Source organism: Castor canadensis, chromosome 4 (assembly GCF_047511655.1).
Source record: "Castor canadensis chromosome 4, mCasCan1.hap1v2, whole genome shotgun sequence".
Classification (NCBI taxonomy): Eukaryota; Metazoa; Chordata; class Mammalia; order Rodentia; family Castoridae; genus Castor; species Castor canadensis.
The window spans coordinates 155,439,435-155,463,482 of record NC_133389.1 but is presented as its reverse complement, the minus strand read 5'-3'; the positions used below and the strand labels follow the sequence as shown (position 1 = coordinate 155,463,482).

Here is a 24,048-nt window from a genome sequence, read left to right as displayed (position 1 = left end):
TATCAGACATTGACTCTACTGGTGGCTTGAGCTTCTCAACCTCCAGAACTGTGAACAATAAACGTTGAAGCTGCTGAGTCTATGAGATTCTGTTATAGTAGGCCATGTTGACTGAGACAAGTATTTCCTAGGACATAAGACTTTCAGTGCTAAAACCCAGGAAAAACACTGGGATGATTTGGTTACCTGAGTCCTAAACCTCTTTGTCTCCAAAAAAGACAATGCAGGAAAATGTCTCTGGCATAATGTTTATTTAAATAGTAATCTTAAAAAGGCTTTATACAAATCATATAAACACAGTTTGACATTGTTTATTTTTTACATTGAAGAATCACAGTAAAAGCTCTCAAGTTCCCGTGATCTGGCTCAGCCAGCAAATGGTCGAATACCTTTAACTGCAAACCCTGGAAAAGCTAACCTTCTTTGTGATAGTTTAACTTTTCCCTTGTTTTCTTGTCATTCATGGTCATTCCTTGGACCCTCATCTCTGTCAACATCCCATTCCCACCAAAGAGAGAAAGCAACCCTGTGGCCCTGTGGACCGCCTAGTCCGGGAGAGCGTGGAGGTAAATGCGTCATTCAGTACAAGGCAAAAAGGAGATCAATACTGTGAGTTGGGTTTCCCAAAGGGAGCAATTCAAAGGAGGAGTCAGCCAGCCCACCTGCAGATAAAGATAACGCATGCACCAAGGTATCCCCTGGCCAAGTTAGAGTCAGACCCAGCTGTCTTTCTTTGTGTCTTACACAAGCCTCAGTGAGGTATCTTCATACAGCCCTGGCGTCCCTGCTTCTATATAGCTCGGGGCCTCAAATCAGCCAGTGATGGAGATGGATGGATGACTTGTACAGGGATGAAGGTTGAGTTGTATATAACTTAGAGGTGAACTACAGGCTTGAGAAGGGATGGTCTTTGGGGATGATAATAAAATGACCTACTGGGCATGAGAGGGTCAGGACCCCCCCAACCCCCAGAGTGGGCTTTTGAACTTCTCTTCTGCTAAGGGATACTTCTGGAAATCCTTAGGACTTGCCAGCTTACTGAACACTGAGCTGCATGGAAGGGTAAAGAGGAGGATGAGCTAATTAAAATTTTACCTCTACTGCATGCCCAGCTCAGAGGGCATCTATTGCTAAGCCCTTGGGGCTTGACAGCTTTACTTTTCACCTCTAACTACCACTGGGCCAACGAGTGCTGAGATCAGCAGTTATACTCGGGGGCCCTAGGTCAAAGTCACACCACCACCACTGAGTCCCACGTGACCACTCACAAACACAGTAGATACAAAGAACTCAAAGGCGCGCAAAGACACACACACGTGAATAAATAGCTGTCAGTATGAATGCTCCCTCCCTGCATACAAAACACTGTGACATTACCATCTGAACTAGCATTTTCACAAGTTACCATTTAAAGGAACCAGCCAGTCCAGTTCACACTACCCATTTCACCTGGGTATGAGACAAATGAAATTGTGGGTGACCATAGCAGCAAAAATGGTCTGACAATTTACCATTTGATAGGCAATTGGTTGGGCATACTGGTTGGGTTTTAAGTGTATTTCCATCACACAGGCATTCTTAGGTTTTAACACAAAGTCAAAATTTGGATCTTGATGTAGACAATCTTATCTATCACATGGTTCTATTCTGTTCCTGATGTCTCCCTTTCTAGAACAGTGGAGAGTCATCTAGGGCTATGACTACCCCTCCGGTAGCAGGGCTCATTCCATTAGTAGGATCAGCAGTGTACTGGGGGAACTGGGAATGGAGTCCTAGGATTAGGGAAGGAGGAATGCCTTAACTCGTAAGATAGTCATGATTTCTACATACAGGGAAAATACATTTTTCTTTATTTTTTCAAGGCACTTGATAAAAAATACATAAATTGGTATAAATGTGTGTGTGAGAGTATGTATGAGTGTGTGAGTGAGTGTGTGAATGTGAGTGTGTGAACGTGTGTGTATGTGAGTGTGAATAGGAATCTAAGTCTCTCTGGGCTGAAGCAGTGTGGTGACTTCTTGGTTCACAGTACTTGTAGAATTCTACTTAGAATCAGGCACAGCCATGAAACGCTGAAGTGGTGGCTGTAACCCAAAGAAAGCAATGTTACTAGCCTATCAGGAAGATGGGTTCATCCAAATGTCTGTCTACACTGCCTGACTTTTGCCATCACACAGTCACAGAGGCTAGGTTTCTCTTTACTTTTCTGTTCTTTCCACTCAGTGGTCAGCAGTTACTGTATCTCATTAATGGAAGAAACATACTAAGAGCCTGTCTTTCCCCACTCTGCCTCTGAGAATATTAAACAGCGCTATTTCCTGGCACTCAGAGACCTGAAAAATGTGTGTGTGGATGTGTGTGTTAGATGCGTGTGCACTGCTGCACACATATGTGAATATGTGTATGTTTTAAAAGAACAAGGAGGAGGGAAAAGAAAAGGCAAAACCACCAGTAGAGGCCCCACAAGGGAAGCCCTAGCCACAAACTCTGGTCTAGATTAATGAATGGCTCCCGTTCACAAAGCATTTTAAGGCTAGTCCGCTTCTAACGGGGAGGTGCGTCTATGGATTTTGACGAGTGACGTTTCCTTTCTGCTTTGTTTTAAATCATATATAAGAAAGAGCTGTTCAAGCTGACCCTAAAATGGCAATTTTCCCCTGGATAAAAAAAGTTAAAGGCAACAACATCCTACTCAAATGCTAGGACTGGAAACGCAGCTTGTAGGGTTGGCTGGCAGAACTTACACGCACCCCAACAAATCCCTTAAGTCGTGAGACTGTCAGAGGATGGGGAAAGCTGGCAGCTTTTCTTTGTTTTGAGTTTTATTTCTAAAGATGGAAAGGCCAAAAAGGCCCTTTGCTTTTCAAGTGTTGATTAGGGAAGTGGAGAAAAATGATCACCACTCCACTTCCCTGTGAGAAGCCATTCTCTCCTGCCTCTTTGAGTGGCTCACAGACCTAAGAAATAAAATACAACAACAACCAACTCACAAACAAAAGAGAATGGTGACCCCGAAGAGATGAGCTCCTGTCTTTGTCGCAGCAGGTAACATGGCCCTATTCCTGCAATGACTTAGCCACCGCCATTCTAGGTGGGTGATAAGCCCTTGGTGCCTTGGCTGCATCTCCCTTTCTCCCTAGACTCGCCTGTCTGTCCTGTCCATAACTTCGGTATTCCGGATCGGTTTGATCAAGATTATGGCATTCAGTCTCCAAAGGGGTTAAAAAAAATGTAATGGTCACCAGCCCCTTTCCCTGGAATGAAGTGTCAGGTGTGATTTGGGTGCAATCTGTCATGCCTCCGAGCAGCACTTCTGGTGGCCCACCTTGACTTTGTGCTTCAGGCCATCATAGAGCTCGAAGTTGTAGTTCTCCAGCGTGGTGCAGCTGCGGGAGCTCAGGCCCGAGTAGGAACAGGTGCAGTAGAGTAGGAGCCCCGCACAGGTGGCCCCTAGGAGGACACCCAGTGAGCTCATGGCAATGATGGTGATGAGGATGGGGTCCAGTGTGTACAGCCAGCTCTTTTCTTTGTCGGCTGAGGTGGCACCAGCCCCTGAGGTGGGGGAAGAAGAATTGCTCCAGTCCACCTCGTACTCATCTGTGACAAAATACATGAGACTGAGATTACTGCGTATTTCAGGGTGAAATAACTGAGCTTCCCTAGCCTTAAGTCTTTAAAGCACGGTAGTAAGTAGCAGAATCTTGGGAACCAGATTGCCTGAATTCAAAGCCTAGACTTGCCATGTCTTAGTTGTATTGTTTTTGGAAAGTTACTTAATCTCTCTCTGCCTCTGTTTTCTCATCTGCAAAAATGGAGGGTAGTAATAAAATTGACTGGATTGTCAGGAAGATTAAGTGAACTAATATTCGTTAAGTGATTGGTTAAGTACAGTCTAAATATCTGATGTTTAAGTAACTTGACTGACCTCAGGTACACTCTGATTTTCCAAGTTTTCTTCATTTATTGATTGATTGATTGGGTTGGAGATCAAACCCAGGGCCTTGTACATGCTAGGCAGGTGCGTTATCACTGAGCTGCATCTCTAGCCCTCAGATCTTTTTTTTTTTTTTTTTTTTTTTTTTCATTTTTCTTTTATTATTCATATGTGCATACAAGGCTTGGTTCATTTCTCCCCCCTGCCCCCACCCCCTCCCTTACCACCCACTCCACCCCCTCCCGCTCCCCCCCCTCAATACCCAGCAGAAACTATTTTGCCCTTATCTCTAATTTTGTTGTAGAGAGAGTATAAGCAATAATAGGAAGGAACAAGGGGTTTTGCTGGTTGAGATAAGGATAGCTATACAAGGCATTGACTCACATTGATTTCCTGTGTGTGGGTGTTACCTTCTAGGTTAATTCTTTTTGATCTCACCTTTTCTCTAGTTCCTGGTCCCCTTTTCCTATTGGCCTCAGTTGCTTTAAGGTATCTGCTTTAGTTTCTCTGCATTAAGGGCAACAAATGCTAGCTAGTTTTTTAGGTGTCTTACCTATCCTCACCCCTCCCTTGTGTGCTCTCGCTTTTATCATGTGCTCATAGTCCAATCCCCTTGTTGTGTTTGCCCTTGATCTAATGTCCACATATGAGGGAGAACATACGATTTTTGGTCTTTTGTAGCCCTCAGATCTTAACAGAACCTTAAGATGCCCTTGGAGCATATGGAATGGACTTCTTTCTTTGCCTCCTCATCACTCGCTTCCAACTGTTTCAAGTGAAACCAAAGACTAGGCTGAGGCTTTTTTCAATAGCTTCCTACTTTAGCATTCCTAGCCACATAAGCAGCAGATACTTTTTCCAGTCACCAGCCCTCCCTTAACATGTATCGCTTACCATTGTAGATTAAATTGCCAATCCCCACTCCATTCATGCTGGAACTCAAACCCTCAGTACCTCAGAATGTAATCCTACTTGGAGATAGGGTCTTCACAGAGGTGATCAAATGAGATGGGGCCCTGATTCAGTGTGACTGGAATCCTTATGGAAAGGGAAATTTAGATATGAACATACATGGGAGAATGAGAATGTGGACATGGACATGGCTATCTCTAAGCCAGAGAGAGAGAGAGAGAGAGAGAGAGAGAGAGAGAGAGAGAGACAGAGAGAGACAGAGAGAGACCTAGAACAGACCCTTTCCTCACACCCCTCAGAAGGAACCAACCCTGTCCACACCTTGACCTTGGATTTTCAGGCTCTAGATAGAACTCTGAGAACATAAATTTCTGTTGTTGAAGCTACCTAGTTTGTGGTGCTGTAATGGCAGCCTTAGGAAACTAATATCCTTGCATTTCTAGAGTGTAAGACCAAGGCATGACCTCATCTAGGGCCTATTTCCTTGGGATCTCCTAAGAATCCCATGAAGAAGTCAGGGTGAAATAATTTTGTTAGGAGGTGAAGAAAGTGAGGTTTAAAAAAAAAATCAGGTGATGAGATAACTCACTCCAGGCATAGAGCTGGAGTTAAAGTAGTTAAAGCAGAAATGGGAACCAGGCTCTCTGTATCCTCGTCCCTTGCATCTTCCACTTCCTCGCAGTGCTTCTGCCCCTTGATCCACTGCAGGCTCTCTATGTAGGTCAGTCATGCACTTTTGCCCATAAAAGGAGAGTTGGACTGGGATTTGCAGGGAGAGTCTGCAGCCAGTTAACAAGGTGCTGTTTGGGTTTGTCACTCCAGTTTCTATAACTACACTTGAAGTTTTTGATTAAGGTCAGGTTAAAAGCTGCTGCTCTATAAACTACTCTTTTTAAATGCATCAATCTTAGTCTGAAGTTGTTCTTGGAGTAGAATCTTGCTCTTGGGTCTCATGGAGACCAGTGTTGGCACTCAGAGAAGCCCAGAGTGACCTGTGCTGTTCTGAGTTGAGAGGAGAAATTACACATGTAATCAGCAGACCTCTGGTTAGGACTCTTGCTTCAGCCTCTTGAAGTATGTGCATTGGAAGAGCAAAAATAGAGCTGGGAATAAACATGAACATAGGAGATGGGCAGTGTAAACAAAACCCTTACATCTCAATACATAAGGTTTCAGTCTTGGATAGTACTAAGAAGGTTGCCCCCTTGCCAAGGAACTGGATACCCCCACCGGCCTGGGAATTATTCACATTCACGATCAATCACCTGGGCTCTTTTTAGAAGGAGGTCACAGGGTTCAGGCAGTGACAGGTATAGAGGAGCTCACTTTTCACTTCTAAAGGGTTTATGCATGTTTGAAATTCACAGATATAGAAAGTTGCTTGAAATAGGGGACCTGGTTCAGATTAGGCAGAGGGAACTCAATAAACTTTCTAAATCTCTAAATGTGACCTTGGCAAAGGCAACTGATAGGTTCTTCATTCTTTTCTGGATTCTTTTCACTTACATATTTGACTGATAGCTCTAAATTCTGGCTCTCCAATACCATGGGCATTGTTTTTGTTGATATCTTTGTAACAAACTCGAATTTCATGATAATCTGCTAAGTCATAGCAATACTCACCATCAATTTCATCTTCATAACCCTCTCCCCCATGTAGTTCTGGTACGTCCACTGTAATGAAAAGGAAAATAAATAAACTAAGTTGTAAAGAGTTCTATCATCACAGGTGAAAGGCAAAGACTCACTTTTACATCATTTAATATTTACATTTCTGGATTGTTTCTCCTGCAAATAATCTGTCTTTACTTCCAACAACAGCCAGAAAAACAAATAATAAGAAAGGCCAGGTCTTCAGTGCTAAGTAAACCCTGTCACTTGTGTCTTTATAATAGCTGCCATTCATTGCCAGTATAGGTTTGTGTTTAGGCTCAAGCATCTTCAATAGTATCATAGGTGTATCATTAGTCATCATTGCAATGACGTCCACTTAGTGTAGCAAACTGCTTCTCTTATATGCACATACCTAAGTAGACACAAAGCACCAGAGTCTTTCCCTTCTGGATTTCAAATAAACATATGGTGACTTCAAGAAGTTACTGCTTCATTGTTATTGGCTTTAATATAAGAGTAGAACTGGAAAGAATATCATAATGCCCGTCCACTTTCACATATCTGTGTTAGTGTCCCTCACCTTTCCTCCTAAGGCTATTTTTCTATTGGATTTCTTCACAGTTTAGAACAAATCAACTGTGGGCATCCAATCTGACTAGCCTAGGCTTGAATGGAGATAAGGTAATTTACTCTGAATTCTTTTTTAGTATTGTTACTGCCTTTCTTTTTTAAGATTTTTTTTGGGGGTGAGCGATATAGGTTTCTCTATTCACAATACTGTCTTACAGAAATCAGAGTCAATGAAAATTGCCTGTCTAAAACATTTAAAAAGAGAATTGAATATGCGGCAAAGAGCAAGGGCTTATCTCAAGCTAATTATGTCTTTCCACGTTGTCAGCTCAAGAAGGCCCCAGTGAATATATGTGGCCCTGTAGGAGTTTTCTTTAAACTAAAGTCAGAGGAGCAATTCTGAAGATAGCACTCAAAATCCCAAACAGGTAAAGTATCAGATGAGAGGAAAAAAAAAACTTTAGACTATCCTGAATGTCCTGCTCATCAGTGCTCCATCTCGGGGAAGATCTACTTGACCATGAACTGAACTAAGATTGATTCATCACTGCCACACTTAAAACCCAGTCTTTTTTCTGGAAGTGGTGGTTTTAATCATATTAGAAGTCTTCTCCATTCCTGGCCAGAGTGCTTAAAGCACATTCACATCCCCTTGGTCTCTAGTGAGAGATGCATCGGACAGTTTGCCAAGAGCCCACTTGAAAGGATCAATGCCATGTGGCAAGATTCCTCCATAAATTCAGCCCATTCCTGGCATGTGTATAGCACAGCAACTGGCACCTGCAGGCCATGCCAGCTTTCCCACCTCAATGCCCATCTCCTGCATTATTCTCCAGGCCCCTACAAAGCAGGCTGCTTCTTTGGAATGAAGATGTGAGCATGATTCAACAAGAGGCAGGTGGTGTCTGTCATAGGGATCAAACTGAGCTTGTGAAAGTTAGCCCAGAAGAAAACTGTCACATTTCCGAAAATTAATCGTTTTGATGGGATGCTCTTGTGTCTTAACATTTTCATGGTTAAAAGATGCAGAACATTGGATAAGAATATGTGAATCAGACAAGGACACAAACTGTGGGACTCCTGCCAGTGACTTTTGGGCCAAATCCTGTTCTTGCTTTTAGGGATTTGGTCTCTGCCAAGGATGTAATGAATTCTTGGAGGCTGGAATGCCACCTTGCTCCATCTCACATCCTCAGGGTAGAAGACTCAGAAGACCGTTGGCCATGGGCTGGATAGGTATAGATGTGGCATTGATCTTGGAGGAAAAGGAGTAAATGGATGGTAATGACTGTGAGAAAAATATTTTATCCTAGGAGATCACAGCTTGTCTCTGGAGGCAGAGATCTGGATGTGATGACTTCCCAAGAACTGGTCCATTTCAGAGTTTCTATGGACTCAATTGCTGAGGCGCAGCTGAGATGTCTGCACCTGGAGAATCAAAGGCCACTTAAGGTGAGGAAGAACACTTTAGCAGCTTGCCTTAGCTTTTTGTGTAATCACTGCTCCCAGGAGTTTGGGTGAGTGAGAAGGGGTTGAGAAAAGGATACGTTAATCAACTTTTTTCAAAAGCGCATCTGTTCGCCAAGCCTTAAAGAAAGAATGGCACACGGGGGAAAACCCAAATAAAGGGAACATTTGTACAAAAAGCGATTTACTTTGATAGCAATTTTCTCTAGTCCCATTGCTCATATTCTTGATATCTGTGTTTGATTAAGATCTTTCTCTCTCAAATGCCTCTTTGCCCTTCACCGACTACTTTTCTTTTCTGTTGAGCCCAGTAGGTAAATCTCAGCCTGTTGGCTCAGAATGCTGGCAGGAAGTAATGTGGTTTTCCCACTGGGTCCCTACAGTTCCAGCGAAGAAAAGGCAAGGTGGGACAGGGCAGTTGCCAGGAGAAAACCCAAGGGGAAAAAGTACTGGCTAGCTTATGGGACAGGAGGAAGAATGATAAACTAGACACTCAGGCAGAGAATGAAGCAGCACCTTTGTGAGAGGGGGAATGCCAGCCACAGGATGGCACACTTGGCAGGGAAGTGAGGGTAGATACTAGGAGATGGCAGAGGATAGTCACTTAGAATTTTAATTTAATGGGGAAAAATTTGGAGAGGACCTTCCAAGACTCTGTATCAGTGGGAGGGTGTGTTACGAGTGCGAGATGGGGTAGGGAGAGTGGAGTGGACCACACCTTTGCAAGAGCACAGGTCAGGAATAGAGCTTACCACCCACAGAACTTCCACTTTCAACCTTTGTGCTCACATTACTCCATTTCCCTTTCCTCTCCGGTGTGTTTTTAATCTCAGGCCAGTCCAACTCCAAAGTCTGGCTGCTGACTCTCAGACACTATATTAGAGCTGACAGGGACCACCAAGTCTGCATTCAAGTTATCAGGAAGGGCAGGCCACTGTCACTACAACCTTTCTCCTCTGCTCCATTCTAACAGAAACTGAGCATGACTTGTCTTAAATCCTAGTTGCTGGATGTGTACTCTCTGGCTGTTCACCTGTATCACTGGCTCATCACTCTGGTGGAAACTCATGGGGACTGGCTTCTTATGTGTGATCTGAAATTTGGGCTTCATGTTTTCCATGATAGGTATGACACAGAAAGAGAAGGCTGACTTACCTTGTTCTTCAAAGGACAGTCTTCACTAACCAATTAACCTACCAACTAAACAACCATTACTTATGAAGACGGATTACTAAACGCCCAGAAGCTATGCTGAGGCCTTTGGGAAATAAAGATATATGGGACCAGGTTCTACTATCAAGGCCCTCAGTGTGGCTGGGAAGCAAAGACTCACCTACTTCAAAACAGCATAACAGAAATCTAGGCATTTGTGAAGAGGAGGGAATTAGGCAAATGAGGCTGGGCCACTGCCAGCAAAGAAGATATGGGAGGAGAATTCTTCAGAATTAAGGCTGCTGCAAGGTGGGCTTAGGGAGTTCTGTTTCCTTATCTGTTTGATTGACAGGAATGCTTTCAAACATGGCACCTGAACCTTTTCACCCTCACACTGTTCTCACGGGCTTTGGCCTGTGTTCATCTGTCTCAGACGCACCAAGGAATTCAAAGAGAACGCATTGCTTGGCCACAAATCTTCCATACTGTATTTACCTACATGGGAGACCGATCTCTGCCCCACTGTTCCCTCTACCAGCTGCTTCTGAGCAGCACAGTGATAGCAAGAAATGAACTCAGGATGACGCAAAGGGGTTGGGCAGAATCTGAGTAATTAAGCAGGCAGAGCAGTCACTGCTTAAAAAACAAAAACAACCCAACTCAACAAGACCCTGGCCACCTTCATGCTGAAACACAAATCTCAGGCTGAAGATTCCCTTTGGTTCTCCAGGTGTCCCTTCTCTTTGCAGGATTGGGACACAGAAGGTACAGCAGGTTTCACCCACTTCCTGGTGTCCTGGTTTTTCAGTGTGAGAGAATGGTGGTTAGTTATTAAAACATCCATGGATTGTTCTGGGAACTCCCTCATCCTAGCAGAGTCAAGTTTTCTCCAGTGTCCTGATCAGAAGATTGCAACACTACAGAACAAATTGTGAGCAGTCATACCATCTCACAAATGGAACCTCCTCTAATGAAATATGCTTCTCCCTGAAGGGTCTGGAACACTGCCTTGTGCTGTAAGACCACACATGCTAGTCAGGGGAAACACCCCCATGATACTCCAACCTGCAGCTGGGGAATTCCCATGGAGTGAGGTTCATATCTCTCACGAGAATGCTGTCTCAGTTCTCCTAGTCTCTCTCTTACCACAAGTGCACACACACACACACACACACACACACACACACACCCCTTTATCTTTCCTCTTATTCTCGTTATTTTCCTTCTTCTAAATTAGGATTCTTTGGGCTTAGCTTTCCTTCATTAGTTTGCTTTTCTGCAGTTTCTTAAAGAAAATTCACAGCCTTCACTTTCACCACTTGTTAGACTGTGGTCTACTGTGAATGTGCTGGCCTTGACAGTGTTTTGTTTACATGCTGCATCATAAAAGGAGCTTCACACAAGATTGCCAGGGGAGTGAGCAGTCTGTTCCAAACCACTGGCTACTTTTAGATAAATAATTTAAGACAGTCCATCTGTGGGTTACTTGCATGCAGATCATTTCAGGACACTGACATGCACGAGTTTTCTTTGAAAAACTTTCCATGCCAATTCGGAGCAGTGGATTAAGAGGCCAGTCTCCCATCCAGAACATGGAACAGAGATACTCGGAGCTCTGTACCTGAAGGGGATACGGAGGAGCCTGGGCTAGCAGCAGGTGTCAACTCCTTGTCTTAGATCTGCCCCAGGTGTGAGAGCCCCAACCAGTCCCTGACCTCCCTGAGTCTTGGTTTCCTCCTCTTATGTGCACCCCTTCTCCACAACTCAATCATCCTTATGGGGGAAATGAGGATGGCTTGAGGGCCCTTCTGATGAGGGTTGCTGGTTGAGGTACACAAAAATGCTCTAAACAAAAAGGCTCTGTCACCCTACACTGCTCACTGCCCCATTCTTCACCCACACTCTGTCCTCTTTCTCTCCCTGAAGTCATCAAGGAGACCATGAAAAGGTCAGAGAAATGGAAGCCTCAAGGTTTTCAGTACTTGCCCATTTGGTTTAGGACCTAATCCTGTTAATTGGAGAACTGACAATGTGGGTAACTTGTGTCCCTAGTTTTAAGCTTCCACCTTAACTGACTAAAACCTCACAGAAAGCCAACCTTAGCCTGTTCAGTGAGTCCACCAAACTTCAACCATCCCTGAAAGGATCCAAGAGCCTCTCACACACAGGAAACCCTGGGAATCATTCATTTCTGCAGGTACCAGGTGTCACTACTTCCACTTTAAAGATGAAATGGAGGACAGGAGTTGGAAAAAAATGCAGTAAGTCATTGAACAAATCAGCAGCGAACTGAGAGTAAGTCACAGATTTTCAACACCTTGTTCAGGGTCTGTGATTTATTTGGGATAAGCTCTTGGCCACTTAGAGCCTTTGTTGAATTAGATTCCAAGTTCCTGAACCCCCTGAGCCAGCTAAATCACTGGATCATTCAGATGGAAGTCGCCTTCAGAAAATTCTCTCAGCAATTCTGTTTTAGTCCCAGCAGGAAACACAACACTAAGATCTCAATAAACCAGAAATAATGGAGGACTAAGGAGATATTTCTTGGCACTTCAAAATGTTTAATTCGGTTTAACATTTCGTATTGGCTGAAGGTCTTCTCTCCCTAGCACACTTAATTTCCCTAATTCAGTTTGTTCATCCCCAGTTGCAATGAGGAGCCAGAAGTTCAGATGTTGATCTAAACTTTGCCAAATCTTCTCTGTTAGAAAGTCAGGCTACTTGAGAGCTGTTCATCCCTTGCTGGGTTTGGCTTGGGTTTAGAAACCCACCAGACGATCCTTTATCATGGATTTTTATCTCTTGGGGTGTAGCCAAATCTATGCAAGGTCATGGAAAAAGTAATTTTAGGAGATTTTTTTATATGGGTTTCAAGCAGGAAAAGAAAAGAGGGCATGGTAGGAAATTGTTGGAGGAGTTTGACCTTGATAATTGCTTATGCATTATTTTCTTTATTTTTAGTTGAATTACTAGGAGGAAACACTAAAAAGATTTGGAAATACTGAGTGTAAACAAGAAGGCTGTGAAATGACCTAATAGTACATTCAAGTTTGGAGGTGAGTAGCTGGGGCCAGAAAGTCTCCAACTGAGCCCCAACAATAGTGTGAAAATAAGAAAAACATGGCCAGAGAAGTGTTTAGCTATAAAGACAGGCTTCACAAATGTTCAGTCTAGAAAAACCCAGCAATGCTGCAGGAAGAAAATTCAGGAATCTCTTTTACCCTAAGTCTTTGAAAAACCAGAGACATTCTCCAGTCCCCAAAGTAGATATTTCAATAAGAATTTGGCTCTTTACACTTCTTTTGTTACTTTCTAATAGGGGAGGAAGGTGGGAAAAACAAAGAAAAATTCAGGCAAAAAGTAGTTTCCTTTCCCTGCATTCTTATTTTTTCTTGAGCTGTAAGAAGAGGAAAAAATTTTTTTCTTTTCTTTTTCCTTTTTTTTATTGTACTAGAGTTTGAACTTAGAGCCTTGTGCTTGCTAGGCCAAGTACTCTATCACTTGAGCCACTGCTCCAGGCCTATTGTTTTTAGTTTATTTTTCAGATAGAATCTCTCACTTTTGCCTGGACTGGCCTTAAACCATGATTGTCCTACCGCTTCCTCCCAGGTAGCTGGGATTATAGACATGTACCACCACACCTAGCCTAGAACCTTATATTTCAGAAGTTTTCCCCAGTGGACTTTGACATTTTTCATCTCCTGCAGTCCTGATTTTCAAGAGGTGCAGAATTAGTCAGTTTTTCATCACCATGACAAAATACCTGAGAAAAACAACTTACAGAAGGAAAGGTTTATTTTGGCTCATGATTTAAGTCTATGGTTGCTTAGCCCCATTGTTGTGAGTCTATAGCAAGGCAGAATATCATAGTTGGGAGTGCATGGCAGAGCAAAGCTGCTTACCTCATGCTGGTAAGGAGGTTGGGGGGGTGGTGTGAGTGGTGGAGGGAGAGACTGAGTAAACTAGGGACAAGATCTACCCTTCAAAGGCATTCCCTCAGTGAGCTACTTCCTCCAATCAGGCTGCACATTCTAACAGGCATTCAGTATGTACCATCAATGGATTAATCCATTGATGAGGTTAGCACCTTTATGATCTAATCACCTCTCAGTAGCACCACCAACTGTGGGTCAACCCTTCCATATTCCCTTTGGGGTATTTTACACCCAAACAGATGCACATACTAGAAACGTCACTCAGGTGCAGTGCTCTGGTACAACCTTGGTCACGTGGGAGAATGGAGTTGAAGAATCAAAACTACATCAACTTCCATTGTGAAAAATTATGTCTTGATGACTAGTTCTCTTATTTTGTAGGTTCTTAGAAAAAAAAAATCCAAACTTCTCCATTCCCATGCATATCATCAAGAGAAATTCATTGTATTTGAAATGTGGATTATTCTGCACACAAGGATGAATGATTCTATGATATGGTTTTTTACAGGGGCCCAAAAGGCACCTCTCCCTATCCAGCCAAGAAATGATTTTCTCCAGGTGTTTGCTGGTGCCCAAGGACTGTAGTTGCCACAGAATGATCTGCTGGCTTTAGGTTTGGTCTCCCATATGAATGTATCTGTTGGAGGAAATAACTAATTAAGCATTTGTCTGAAGTAGCTGGCCTATGATAATCTGGGAGAAGGCTTTGGTGGAAGGAGGGTGGAGAGAGCGTAAAGCCCCCAAAGGAGAAGAAAAGGGATTGCCAAGGGCGGGGTGGGTGGGACAGGATAGGGCGGGACAGTGGACCAAGTCCTCCTTGGGGAATCAGGAGGGGACAATGGCCTTATCTGGAATTGCAGAACCAGCAAGTGATAATGGCTTTGCATGGCCAGGGCTTCCCAGGGACACTTGTTAGCTCACACTCTTGGACTACATTTGGTTGGGGCTAATGAGGCACCCCTGGGGCGTCTTTGACACACTCATGTTGGCCTCCATCTAGGTCCTAATGACTGTCTTCTCCCCCTCAATACCAGTTGTTGGAACTGGCCTAGAAGGACAATGGGGAGGGGCACACCAGTCCCCTCAGTCCTTCCACCCTTAATAGTAGTAAGGAAACACAGGGACAAAAGGGTTCTTTGTGCTAAAATGAAGCCTCTATACCCAGCAAGCCAGCTGAGCATAGGACGTTGGTCAAGGACAACAGCTTACAGCTTTGGCTTACAGCTCATTCCACACTACCTTCACTACTGAAGCCACTGCTTTCTAACAAGCCTCAGAGAACTCTAGTTCAGGCATCCTGTTAATGAGTCCTTGGGCTGGAGTGAGAAACTGCAATCTTTGAAAGTCAAGGCTGGTATACTACCATTGCAGTTCTGGAAGGGAGCCTTTTCTTTGGAGAGTTAATGATATTAAAAGGGTTCGGTTGTGTACCATTACACAGAGAAGACAAAGCAAGGCACTATATGTGTGGGTTGGCATCTCTAGCTCATGCAGACCTCTCTCTCTCTCTCATGAGTTACATGCTCAAGTCCCATTCCCAAAAGGCAGCAGTCCTGGACTCTGGGCAGGTCAGAGAAAGCCCACAAAGCATATATACGGCCCTAGAGTCTATCCATTGTGCTCAGAATCACAGTGATGGTTTTACAACCCTCTTGTCTCAGCACACAGTAGAACTAAGCAAAGCACTAAAGTTTGGTCTCTTGGATTCTCCTCCACCTGCTCTTCCTTGCTGGAGCCATTTGGGTCTAGTAGATTTGCCTATGCATCTGAACATCCCACTGGGAAAACTATCTTACTGGTGCCTTTAAGCCTTTGGTGACGGTAGTCCTGACCCTCCTTGGAAGGAAGCCAGCTGCCTCCTTTCAGTCCAGATGGTCTGCTCTTCTCAGTGCTGGTGTGGGTGCCTGAGTCCCAAGGACCCAAGGACTTGAGACTTTCTTTTCGCATGTGGGTTGCTGGAACTATTTGGTCTGTAGCACAGCACTGTGCACTGACCTTAAAGGATGTTTTTTACATGAATTTTTTAGTAGGAAACATAAATAAATAACAGCAAGGCACAGCACAGTCACTTGTTGGAGAAACCAAGTGGAACTCATTAATCATGGAGAACCAGATTCTGCTTGCTGAACCCAGCGACAGAATTAACTCCTGTGCCACAGCTGCCACTTACAGCCAAGGCCCATATTCTTCACAAGTTGGCAGTTTAAAAAAAATTTTACAAGTCCTTAGGAAAGCACTCCCTGAGTTTAAAATTCTCTCCAGCTAAAACTGCCTGAAGTCTTCTCTTGCAAGTTTTATACCCACTTTAGAGAAAAAGGCACAGAGATTATGTGGCTTGTGCGACTGTGGCAGGGGATCTAGGATGTCCGCTAGTTTCTATTATTCTCTCAAATGGGGACAGGGCTCATTTTAAAAAGTAAACTTCAGCCATTTATTTGTAACATCTATTAAAATGGAAACAGGAACGCCTTTTGACCCAGAAATTCTGTCCTAGAGAAGTACATGCCCAAAGAGGCGACGCAAGGATGTTTACTGCAGTATTGTCTATGACAGTTAAACAAACAAACAAAAAACCTAGATACAACCTGAATGCCCACCAGTGGGGAGCAGTTAATAAGCCACGGGATAGCAACACAATATGGAATGTTATTCAACAGCTAAAAAGGATGAAATAAGCCTGTGGCTATATACAGAAGTATCCTGAAGATGTCAAATGAAAAGAAGCAAGTTGTTCAATAACAAACACTTAATAGCATTTTATAACACCAAAACAAAACCTCCAGCTAAACCAGGTCACATCATTTGCCAAGAACATATATGTTTGTGAAGGTATAAAGCAAGGCCTGGAAACCAGGTCTCAAACCATCTCTGTGATTACTTCTGGGAGGAGAGGGCACTGGTTAACAAGGAAATAGACTTTTGCTTTTTCTGTATTATTGTACTCTTTTAAAATGTAGTCGTGTATAACTTGTGAATTGAAAGAGCTAAAAGAAAGCAACCCTGCAAATCACTGTCCTAAAAGTTTCCCCAGTAACCTTGTTCAAATTGTGTCTCTAAGAAAAGGTGTTTTTCAACCCAACACCAGTTCTGCCTGTAGTACCTCGGTTGCTAATCTTTCCGAATGACTCTTCTCATTTCTTGGTCCCATGCCCATGGGAATTTAGGTTTTCTTTTTTGGGGCAAAGGGGTGGTTCTTAGAGGTCACAGCAGGAATGGCTGTGCTCGTTGCCCTGAAGCTCCTGGATTAACCATTGCCCCCTATCATACTAACTGGGGGTTTTGCTCTTTGGTGATTTTCCAATCTTGTATTTTTCCAGTTTGCTTTGGGGCCAAACAGAACTCCTCCAAGGAGTCAGTACACACACACTTTGGTTGAGGCTCATGGTCTGATGACTCCTAAGGGTGTGGATTCTGGTTGTATTTGACCTCTGTATGCACTCCCACGCACCTGACCCATGTGAAGCTTAATTAAATCCTGTGCTATTCCTTGCTTCTAACTTATTTATATAAGGCAATTTCCCCCCCTGCTGATTGTAAGATCATCAGCTGGTGCTCTCCTCTCCCCTCCTTTTTCTGTGTTGGATTTGTTTTGTGTTTTCTTTGGGCCATCATTGAAGTGGATGAAAGGCAAATTACAGCTGTGAGAGCCCCAGTGCTCTGCACAATTAAAGAGAAAAAACAAGCCCGCACCTACCGATTGCAGTTGCCTCAGATGTGCAGCCCACAATACAGACAAATCAAAACTTCAAAATGAAGCTCTTTTCATCACAGATTACAAAAAGGCCACAATGTTTGTGCAAAACAACTGCAGAGTCGGTGAAGGGTGGTGAGCAAAACAAACACCATGCCACACTGGCTTGGCTGGGTTTGGGTTATCTGGACTAAGAGGGCAGAAGGCACACTGAAACCATCAAAAGGGACCAGGTAGGAACAGAAACAGAACATACTGGGCCTTGACATCTGGTATTTATGATCCATGGCAATATAATTTCTGTAACAGTAATGCTTTGGCTAAGTCTGAAATACACAGGGGAATGTTTACTAGCAACAGTGCTGTGTTTGACAAGTAAGATTGGAGGACTACCAGTCTTTTATTTTGGGGGGAGAGAGAGTATCCCTAAAATAAATCTTGGCACTAGAATCAAGGTGGGATAATTCCCCAAAGTGGCTACAAACAAGTAATGCTAACGAAGCATAAGCAAATGGTCAATTTAATTCAGTGTGGCAAATTTGGTCCTTGGTCATCTCAGGAAAATGTTGACTGAGTTGGGGTTCTTTGCTTAAAATAAACACTTTTGAGATGCTTTCATTTTATCTTTTACTAATGGGAACAAATGGTTTTAAGGAAAGCCAAATGTTATTTAGACAAAATGGGTAACTGTGCTTGGCACTGGAGGAGCAAGCAATGCTCTAGTCATGGACAGTCTACACTCCTGCAGAGGCCAGACAATAACCATCTGTACTAACACAGTTTCCTGTAGGATCTGAAAAACAGAAGCCCGACTCCTTTGAGCAGCTCTTGGATAGGTTTTACATCCACAAAAAGCACTCCTTTCTGGGTCTAGCTATGGATAGGACCTAGAAAAGCAGGACTCTAGAAAAAATGAGGTCCTCTGGACATGTCCCTTTTCACAGGGTCTTTCCAGATGGTTCCTGGACCACTGAGAAAGGCCTCTGGCTTGATACAAGACTTTGGATGCATCTCTTGAATGATGGATAGTGGACAATCCTTTTGTGACCAATTCATGAGCCCTGTCTGAAAATCTTGAACCACTGCCTTTTCTATATTTTTTTCTGAACCCCCCTCTAATTAAAATAGTTTCAATAGTTAGATCAAAGACCAGGACCAAAGGAAAATACTTGTCAAACAAGATCAGGCTTTTTGAACAAGTTTTCTTAGCACAAAACTTTTTGCCTCTTTTATAAGATGTTCTACTCTCATAGTTCCAGACTTACAATAATCATACCATTATTTTCCCTACCTGCTCAAGAAGGAAATCTAGAATATCTCTGAGTCTTGAACGTACTACAAGTTCCTGCCTCCCCAACCCCCCAGGGAATCACTCATAAATTGGAGCACAACATCCCCATGAAGCAATAATTTGGTAGGTGATGGGTAAGATGTCACTGCTTCTCCAAAGGAAGTGATCTGTCTCTGTAGAACTTAGCTGGTCCTACTCCCCCTGGGGCCTTTTGAAAGTAGACTCCCATCTCCAGGGATTTGCCATCAAGAGAAATTTTGTGGAATCACATTTAGCAATTTAGCACTTAGCAACTTTCACAAAATCCCACACCAATCATAAAAGTTGGCTCAGCTGCACAAATTGGATAAAACTCCTAACAAGTAGTAATAAAAATAAAAAGAAGGAAAAGCTGGCGTTCAGCCTCCAGGAGAAAACCCACCTACCTCCCACAGAAATGCCCTGTAGCTCAGAAAGGCGATGTGTAAACTTTGGAAATATCAATTTGTTCAAACCTACACTTCAACTTTGTTCTCACAGGCAAAAGAAAAAAAAAAAACCCAGGTGTTTGTATAAAAATATCATCATTTTATTACATTCCACACAATACATTTTCAAATAGTTTCCAACATCCACAAGTTATTTTGACACACAGGCAACTGAGCAATGCAAGGGGTATCACAGTTACAGGGGGAGGGGATGAGAACAGGAAGTAAAAATCTTTAGGTTTCTTGTTTTGCTGCTGTTCTTTGGTAATTTTGGATTATGTAGGTGCTTGCTTGCCTGCTAATTTCATATTAAAAGTCTTTTTAAAAGATAAGGTATCAACCTTAGAAATATGACTGGATTAACTATTCTGTTTTTAATCCCCAAAATGGGGGGTAAGGGGATAGATGATTTTATTTTATTTTAAGCATCCTATTTTATCAATGCAATGCTGTGATTTTTTTTCCCCCTTTTTCTGCCTTCACCAGCAATAGGTGATCTCAATTGCTAGCATAATGTCAAGGAAGGGGAGTTTTCACCCGGAGATAAGGGCTTCCCTCTAGAAGTATCATGAAATGATACTTGATGAAGCTTTAGGAGCTCCATCTAGTCCTTCACCTCATTTATTCACTGATTCATATTTTAATAGTTGTCCTCATGCATGCATGCATTCACCTGTCCACTCCATTTTTCTTGGAAGAGAGGACTCTTCCCTTCCTGTATGGAATACAGAATTTTGTTTTTTAAAGCTGCAAGGCATGGCATTTTACAGAAGACCTGCCCTTTTAGCATAGTACCTGGATAATACTATGAAAGTTGCTGGGAGAGAGAGAAGAGTGAGAGGGAGAGCAAGGGGCGGGGGAGGAGAGAGAGAGAGAGAGAGAGAGAGAGAGAGAGAGAGAAATTCCTAGCTGAAGAGTATCATGGGATTCACCAAGATTTGAACAGCCTCATATTCTCAACTATGGCATTCACATGAAGATGCCACATGGGGCACTGGGATAAGCATACAGCAAGTTCAAAAGTAGTTGTCATCTTCTTTTAAAGAAGGGTGTGTGTGTGGTCTCAAGCTACATGACAACAAAGACAGCTGCTACACTGGCTGGATGGTCCAGGTGTGGTTTCCTGATGCTTCCATGGGGCACCTGTAGGAATGGCAACCATTCTGAGGCAATGCCTGCCCCCAAACGTCCAACTGGATGTGAACACCCTCACTAGAGAGCCCTCGGTGACTGGCGTGTGAGTTGTCACATGGTATCCTGTTCCCACTTTCTCCTCGTCTCCAGTTGGGGAAGGACACCTCTTGAAATCTCAAGGTAGCCATGCTCTAGCCTTTCATCTTTTCTTTTCTTGGCAGGGCTGCTGTAGTTAAGACAGAGTAGCTCTTTGAAACAGAGTAAGAGTGGGAGGGCGCCATTCTTTCAGGAGGATGAAATGAAGCAGATGTAAAAGCTGAGTGTATGTGCTGGAGGGACCTATCTGAATATTCTGAAAGAATGCTAAAAGCCTCTCTCCCAAGCAACCAAAAAAAAAAAAAAAATCATTAGTATTTTGTTCTCAGAAGGTACCTGGAGGCTTTCAGCCCAGGCAACCGTCTTTGGAGAGAATTTCCCAGTGGGTTGGTAGCAGGAAAGTAAAAAATAAATGCCCCAACGCTGAGCACTACTACACTGTAAATATTAAAATACACATTTTTCTATCAATAAAACTTACGTCATTATTTATTCCATCCTTTGCACAGTATCATTAGGTAACTGCTCTCTAACATTCCTCTCCCTGTGTTGCTTAGAGAGGACAGATGGACAGTGTGGCGGTATCTGTACTGTTATACCGTCTCTCTGATCATGCAGCAACATCTGGTTATGTCAGGCCAGCCCACGAGGGTATATCTGCCAGATGCCATGGAATGCTTTAAGGGGTAGCACATTGGTACATTTAAACAAATCATTACTTTCTATTCTCTCATAATATTTAAATGAGTCAGTTGGATAGCCTTCTATTTTAGTGGCTATAGATTCAGGCACACATTAACATCACGAAAAGAAAGCAAATGATCCCTTTTCTCCCCCACATTTTACAAATGTTATTACAATGGCCAATATGATACCAACGAACACCTTCTTACTCAACCTCATCCCACAATGGGCCCAATGACCCCCAGGACGAGGAGACTTTAAAAAGACAACATCTGAATCCTTCCTTCTCTCTTATCCCTCCTGCTCTGAATTTAAACAGACTACTACTGCTTTTCCTACATCAGTCCCAGATTGGTTATTCGTTATGACTTGTTCCATGATTGGATTTAACCAATCAAAGCTAAACATTCATTATGAGCGTCTTTCTCATAAGGCAACACGAGACATTTGCTTCAGGGCTGGAAGTAGAGATGTTCCATATCCCAATGGCTGTTGTCTTGTGACTTCAAAGACACCAGGAGAAATGACAAGGGTCACGTCTGAGTGCACTGGGGAACCTTCCTCTTGGGCCAGGTGGGTTGGGAATGGGGCTAGGGACGGGAGGAGCCACATTGCATTCCATGTGGCCTCTATTTTTCTAGGTACCTGGAGATGACAATGACAGCCAACAGAAACCCAGCCAGAGCTAGATAAGGCAACAAAAAGCTTCAATCTCTTCTCCAAGTAAACAAAACTTGTACAGTATATTATTTTCTTATAAAATGTACCCCAGGAGAAGTAACACAAGAGTGAAAGGGGCCCCTCTCTGCACACACCCACACACTCCCCCCCACTGTGAACCAGTCTCTCTCTCACACACCCACACACCCACACAGAGCTATTCACACCTGTGATTGTAGACTATGTACATACACATAGAGCCAGGTTCCCCTCAAGACTCCTGGCAGCCTGCCCACCAAGGAGGGATGGGATAAGGCAAGGCGACAAAACAAGAGAACCAGTCTCTGGAAGAAAACCAGCAGAGCCTTGAGCTGTGAAGTGCTTTAGGGGTAGATGTCTTCTATTCCAAGATGCAGCATTACAGTTGGGTTTTGTTGGTTTGGAATCACAAAAAAGGAGAGAGAGAAAGAGAAAGAAATGAAAAGCAAAAAGAAAGAAAAGAAAAAGAAGAAAGGAAAGAGAGAAAGAAAGAAAGAGCCAAAGATCCCAAGGAATAAGGAGGATGGCTGGAGCGGGTAAGAGCGCTCCGGGTTGGGACCCTGGAGAGAGATGTCTGAGAATTCACACAGAGACTAGGCGAGGAGAAAAAAGTGCAAAATCGAGGCAACGTGTTTGCAGTCTTTCCTGTTTGTTTGGGTGCTGTTCTTGCTTCGGCCCTCAGCAGTGCGAGCCGCGGTCTTGCTCTAGCTTAATGGTTAGGGTGGGCTCCACCGCCAGAGGGGCCCCGTTGGTGTAGTGGGAGGTTTTGTAGGTGATGGAGTGATCGGTCTTCTTGGCCGCATAGCGGAACCGGTGGTAGTGGAGCACCAGGGCCAGCGCGACGGAGACCAGCACCAGCACGGCGCCCCCGGCGGCCATAACGTAATACCAGTAGGCTGGGATGGGCTGCACGGGCACCGTGTCCACTGTGGGCTCGGTCCCTGGCGGGAGGGTGCCCCCTGGGGGAGAGACACAGAAGAGTGTTGCTAGGCTGAGAGCATGCAGACTCATCAAAAAACTAATTACAAAAAGAAAAAAAAAAAGGAAAGAGAGAGAAACACACACATGCTTTGGGGTGCACAGTGACTAGGACAGGGGCCAAGGTGGTAATCAGTCCCTTCTGTGTGCCAAGGACTTTAAAATGGTATTATGTCCTACTCATCCCTTTATGAGGCACACATGTTACAGATGAGAAACCAGAGGCTCAGAGCGGTTCAATCAACAGTGGTTATTCAGCTGGTGAGTAGCAGGTATGAGGTTCACTAAGAGCTGTACAATTATAAAGCTGTTTTTCTTTCTGTTTAACCAGTTTCTTTACAATATATAGAAGCATTATAATTCTCTCTTTCTCTCTCTCACACTCACACACACACACACACACACACACACACACGCACAATGCTACAATGAGCTACTGGTATTCAGTTAGGCAGGTTCTCCATGTGGGTGGAAATACCATATTTGGTGTGGCTCGCCAGCAATCTCAAACAGTGTATTAATGAGGCTGGCTAGACTTGAAGGTAAATTCCACCTTAGCTTGCCAAGGCTTCTGTGCCCACTGAAATCAGCCTGGTCTTGTCTAAACAGGTCAATTACTACTGTCAAGCAATGACTAACCATCTTCATTTTTAAAAATTGGATGGAGATTTTAAAAGCAGATTGGAAGGGAAGTTGCAACAAAAAATGTAGGTACAAAGCTACCTGAGAGTGAGAGTGAGTGAGAGCAAAAGGAGGGAGATCATTCTTAACCATGGAAAAGAGAGTGGGGAGGAAAAGCTAGCAGGGGATTTAGAAGGCAACCATGTTACTGGCCAGCCTCTGGTTGCCATGGAGATGCTGTAGTAGATTTAAGCCCAGGGTAACTCCGGGAAAAGACTGGCTAGAGTCCCACTTGATGCAAAACAGTGCTACAACTTGATTCTCCCAAAGATTTACATCAGACGAGAATCTGGCCCAGAAAGGGACTAGGCGCTTTTGAGCTTGCCAAAACCAGACATGATCTTTACTTCTGAAAAATGATGTATACTTAACCTATGAAAAATGCCTCCCTAGCTGCTTGCATCAAGTTGCTGGTGGCTAGAAAGATATGTTCCTCTACCCACAGGGTACGCTGGGGGAGGGGTGGGCACGAGAGGCGCTGCTGCCTCTTCGTGCATCCGTGGTACTCTGTGGACATGTGTGCCTCTCCTTACTATGCAGCGAGGGCTCATTTATATTTCTTGTCTCCTCAATCAAGCAGAGGAAGTCACTCGCATCTTGGTTTTACCTAAGGGTTTGTACAAAAAGGCACCCAATAAGTTCCATGTTCTCTAATTCCAATAGCCCAAACTCCAGAATGCTCCTCTTTTATTTGGGGAATGACTGAGAGGTGTGTCAGAATTAATGTCTTCTCAGAAATGGAA

At 43.6% G+C, this 24,048-nt stretch overlaps 1 protein-coding gene across 3 annotated transcripts in view; it reads right to left on the bottom strand.

Annotated features, from left to right (window-relative positions):
* Positions 1 to 234: 234 nt before the first annotated feature.
* The window catches only part of Nrp2 (neuropilin 2), a 115,644-nt gene continuing 91,830 nt past the window's right edge, over positions 235 to 24,048 (bottom strand). The window contains exons 16-17 of one of the 3 annotated variants that reach the window (XM_074071534.1): positions 6,470 to 6,520; positions 235 to 3,597 (exon numbers count right to left, since the gene is read on the bottom strand). In XM_074071534.1, coding sequence (XP_073927635.1) covers positions 3,293 to 3,597; positions 6,470 to 6,520 — 356 coding nt within the window. In that variant the 3' untranslated portion in view covers positions 235 to 3,292. Of the gene's footprint in view, positions 3,598 to 4,940; positions 4,973 to 6,469; positions 6,521 to 17,351; positions 22,606 to 24,048 lie in introns of those variants that run through there. The other 2 variants (XM_074071535.1, XM_020159519.2) reach the window with 2 other exon arrangements.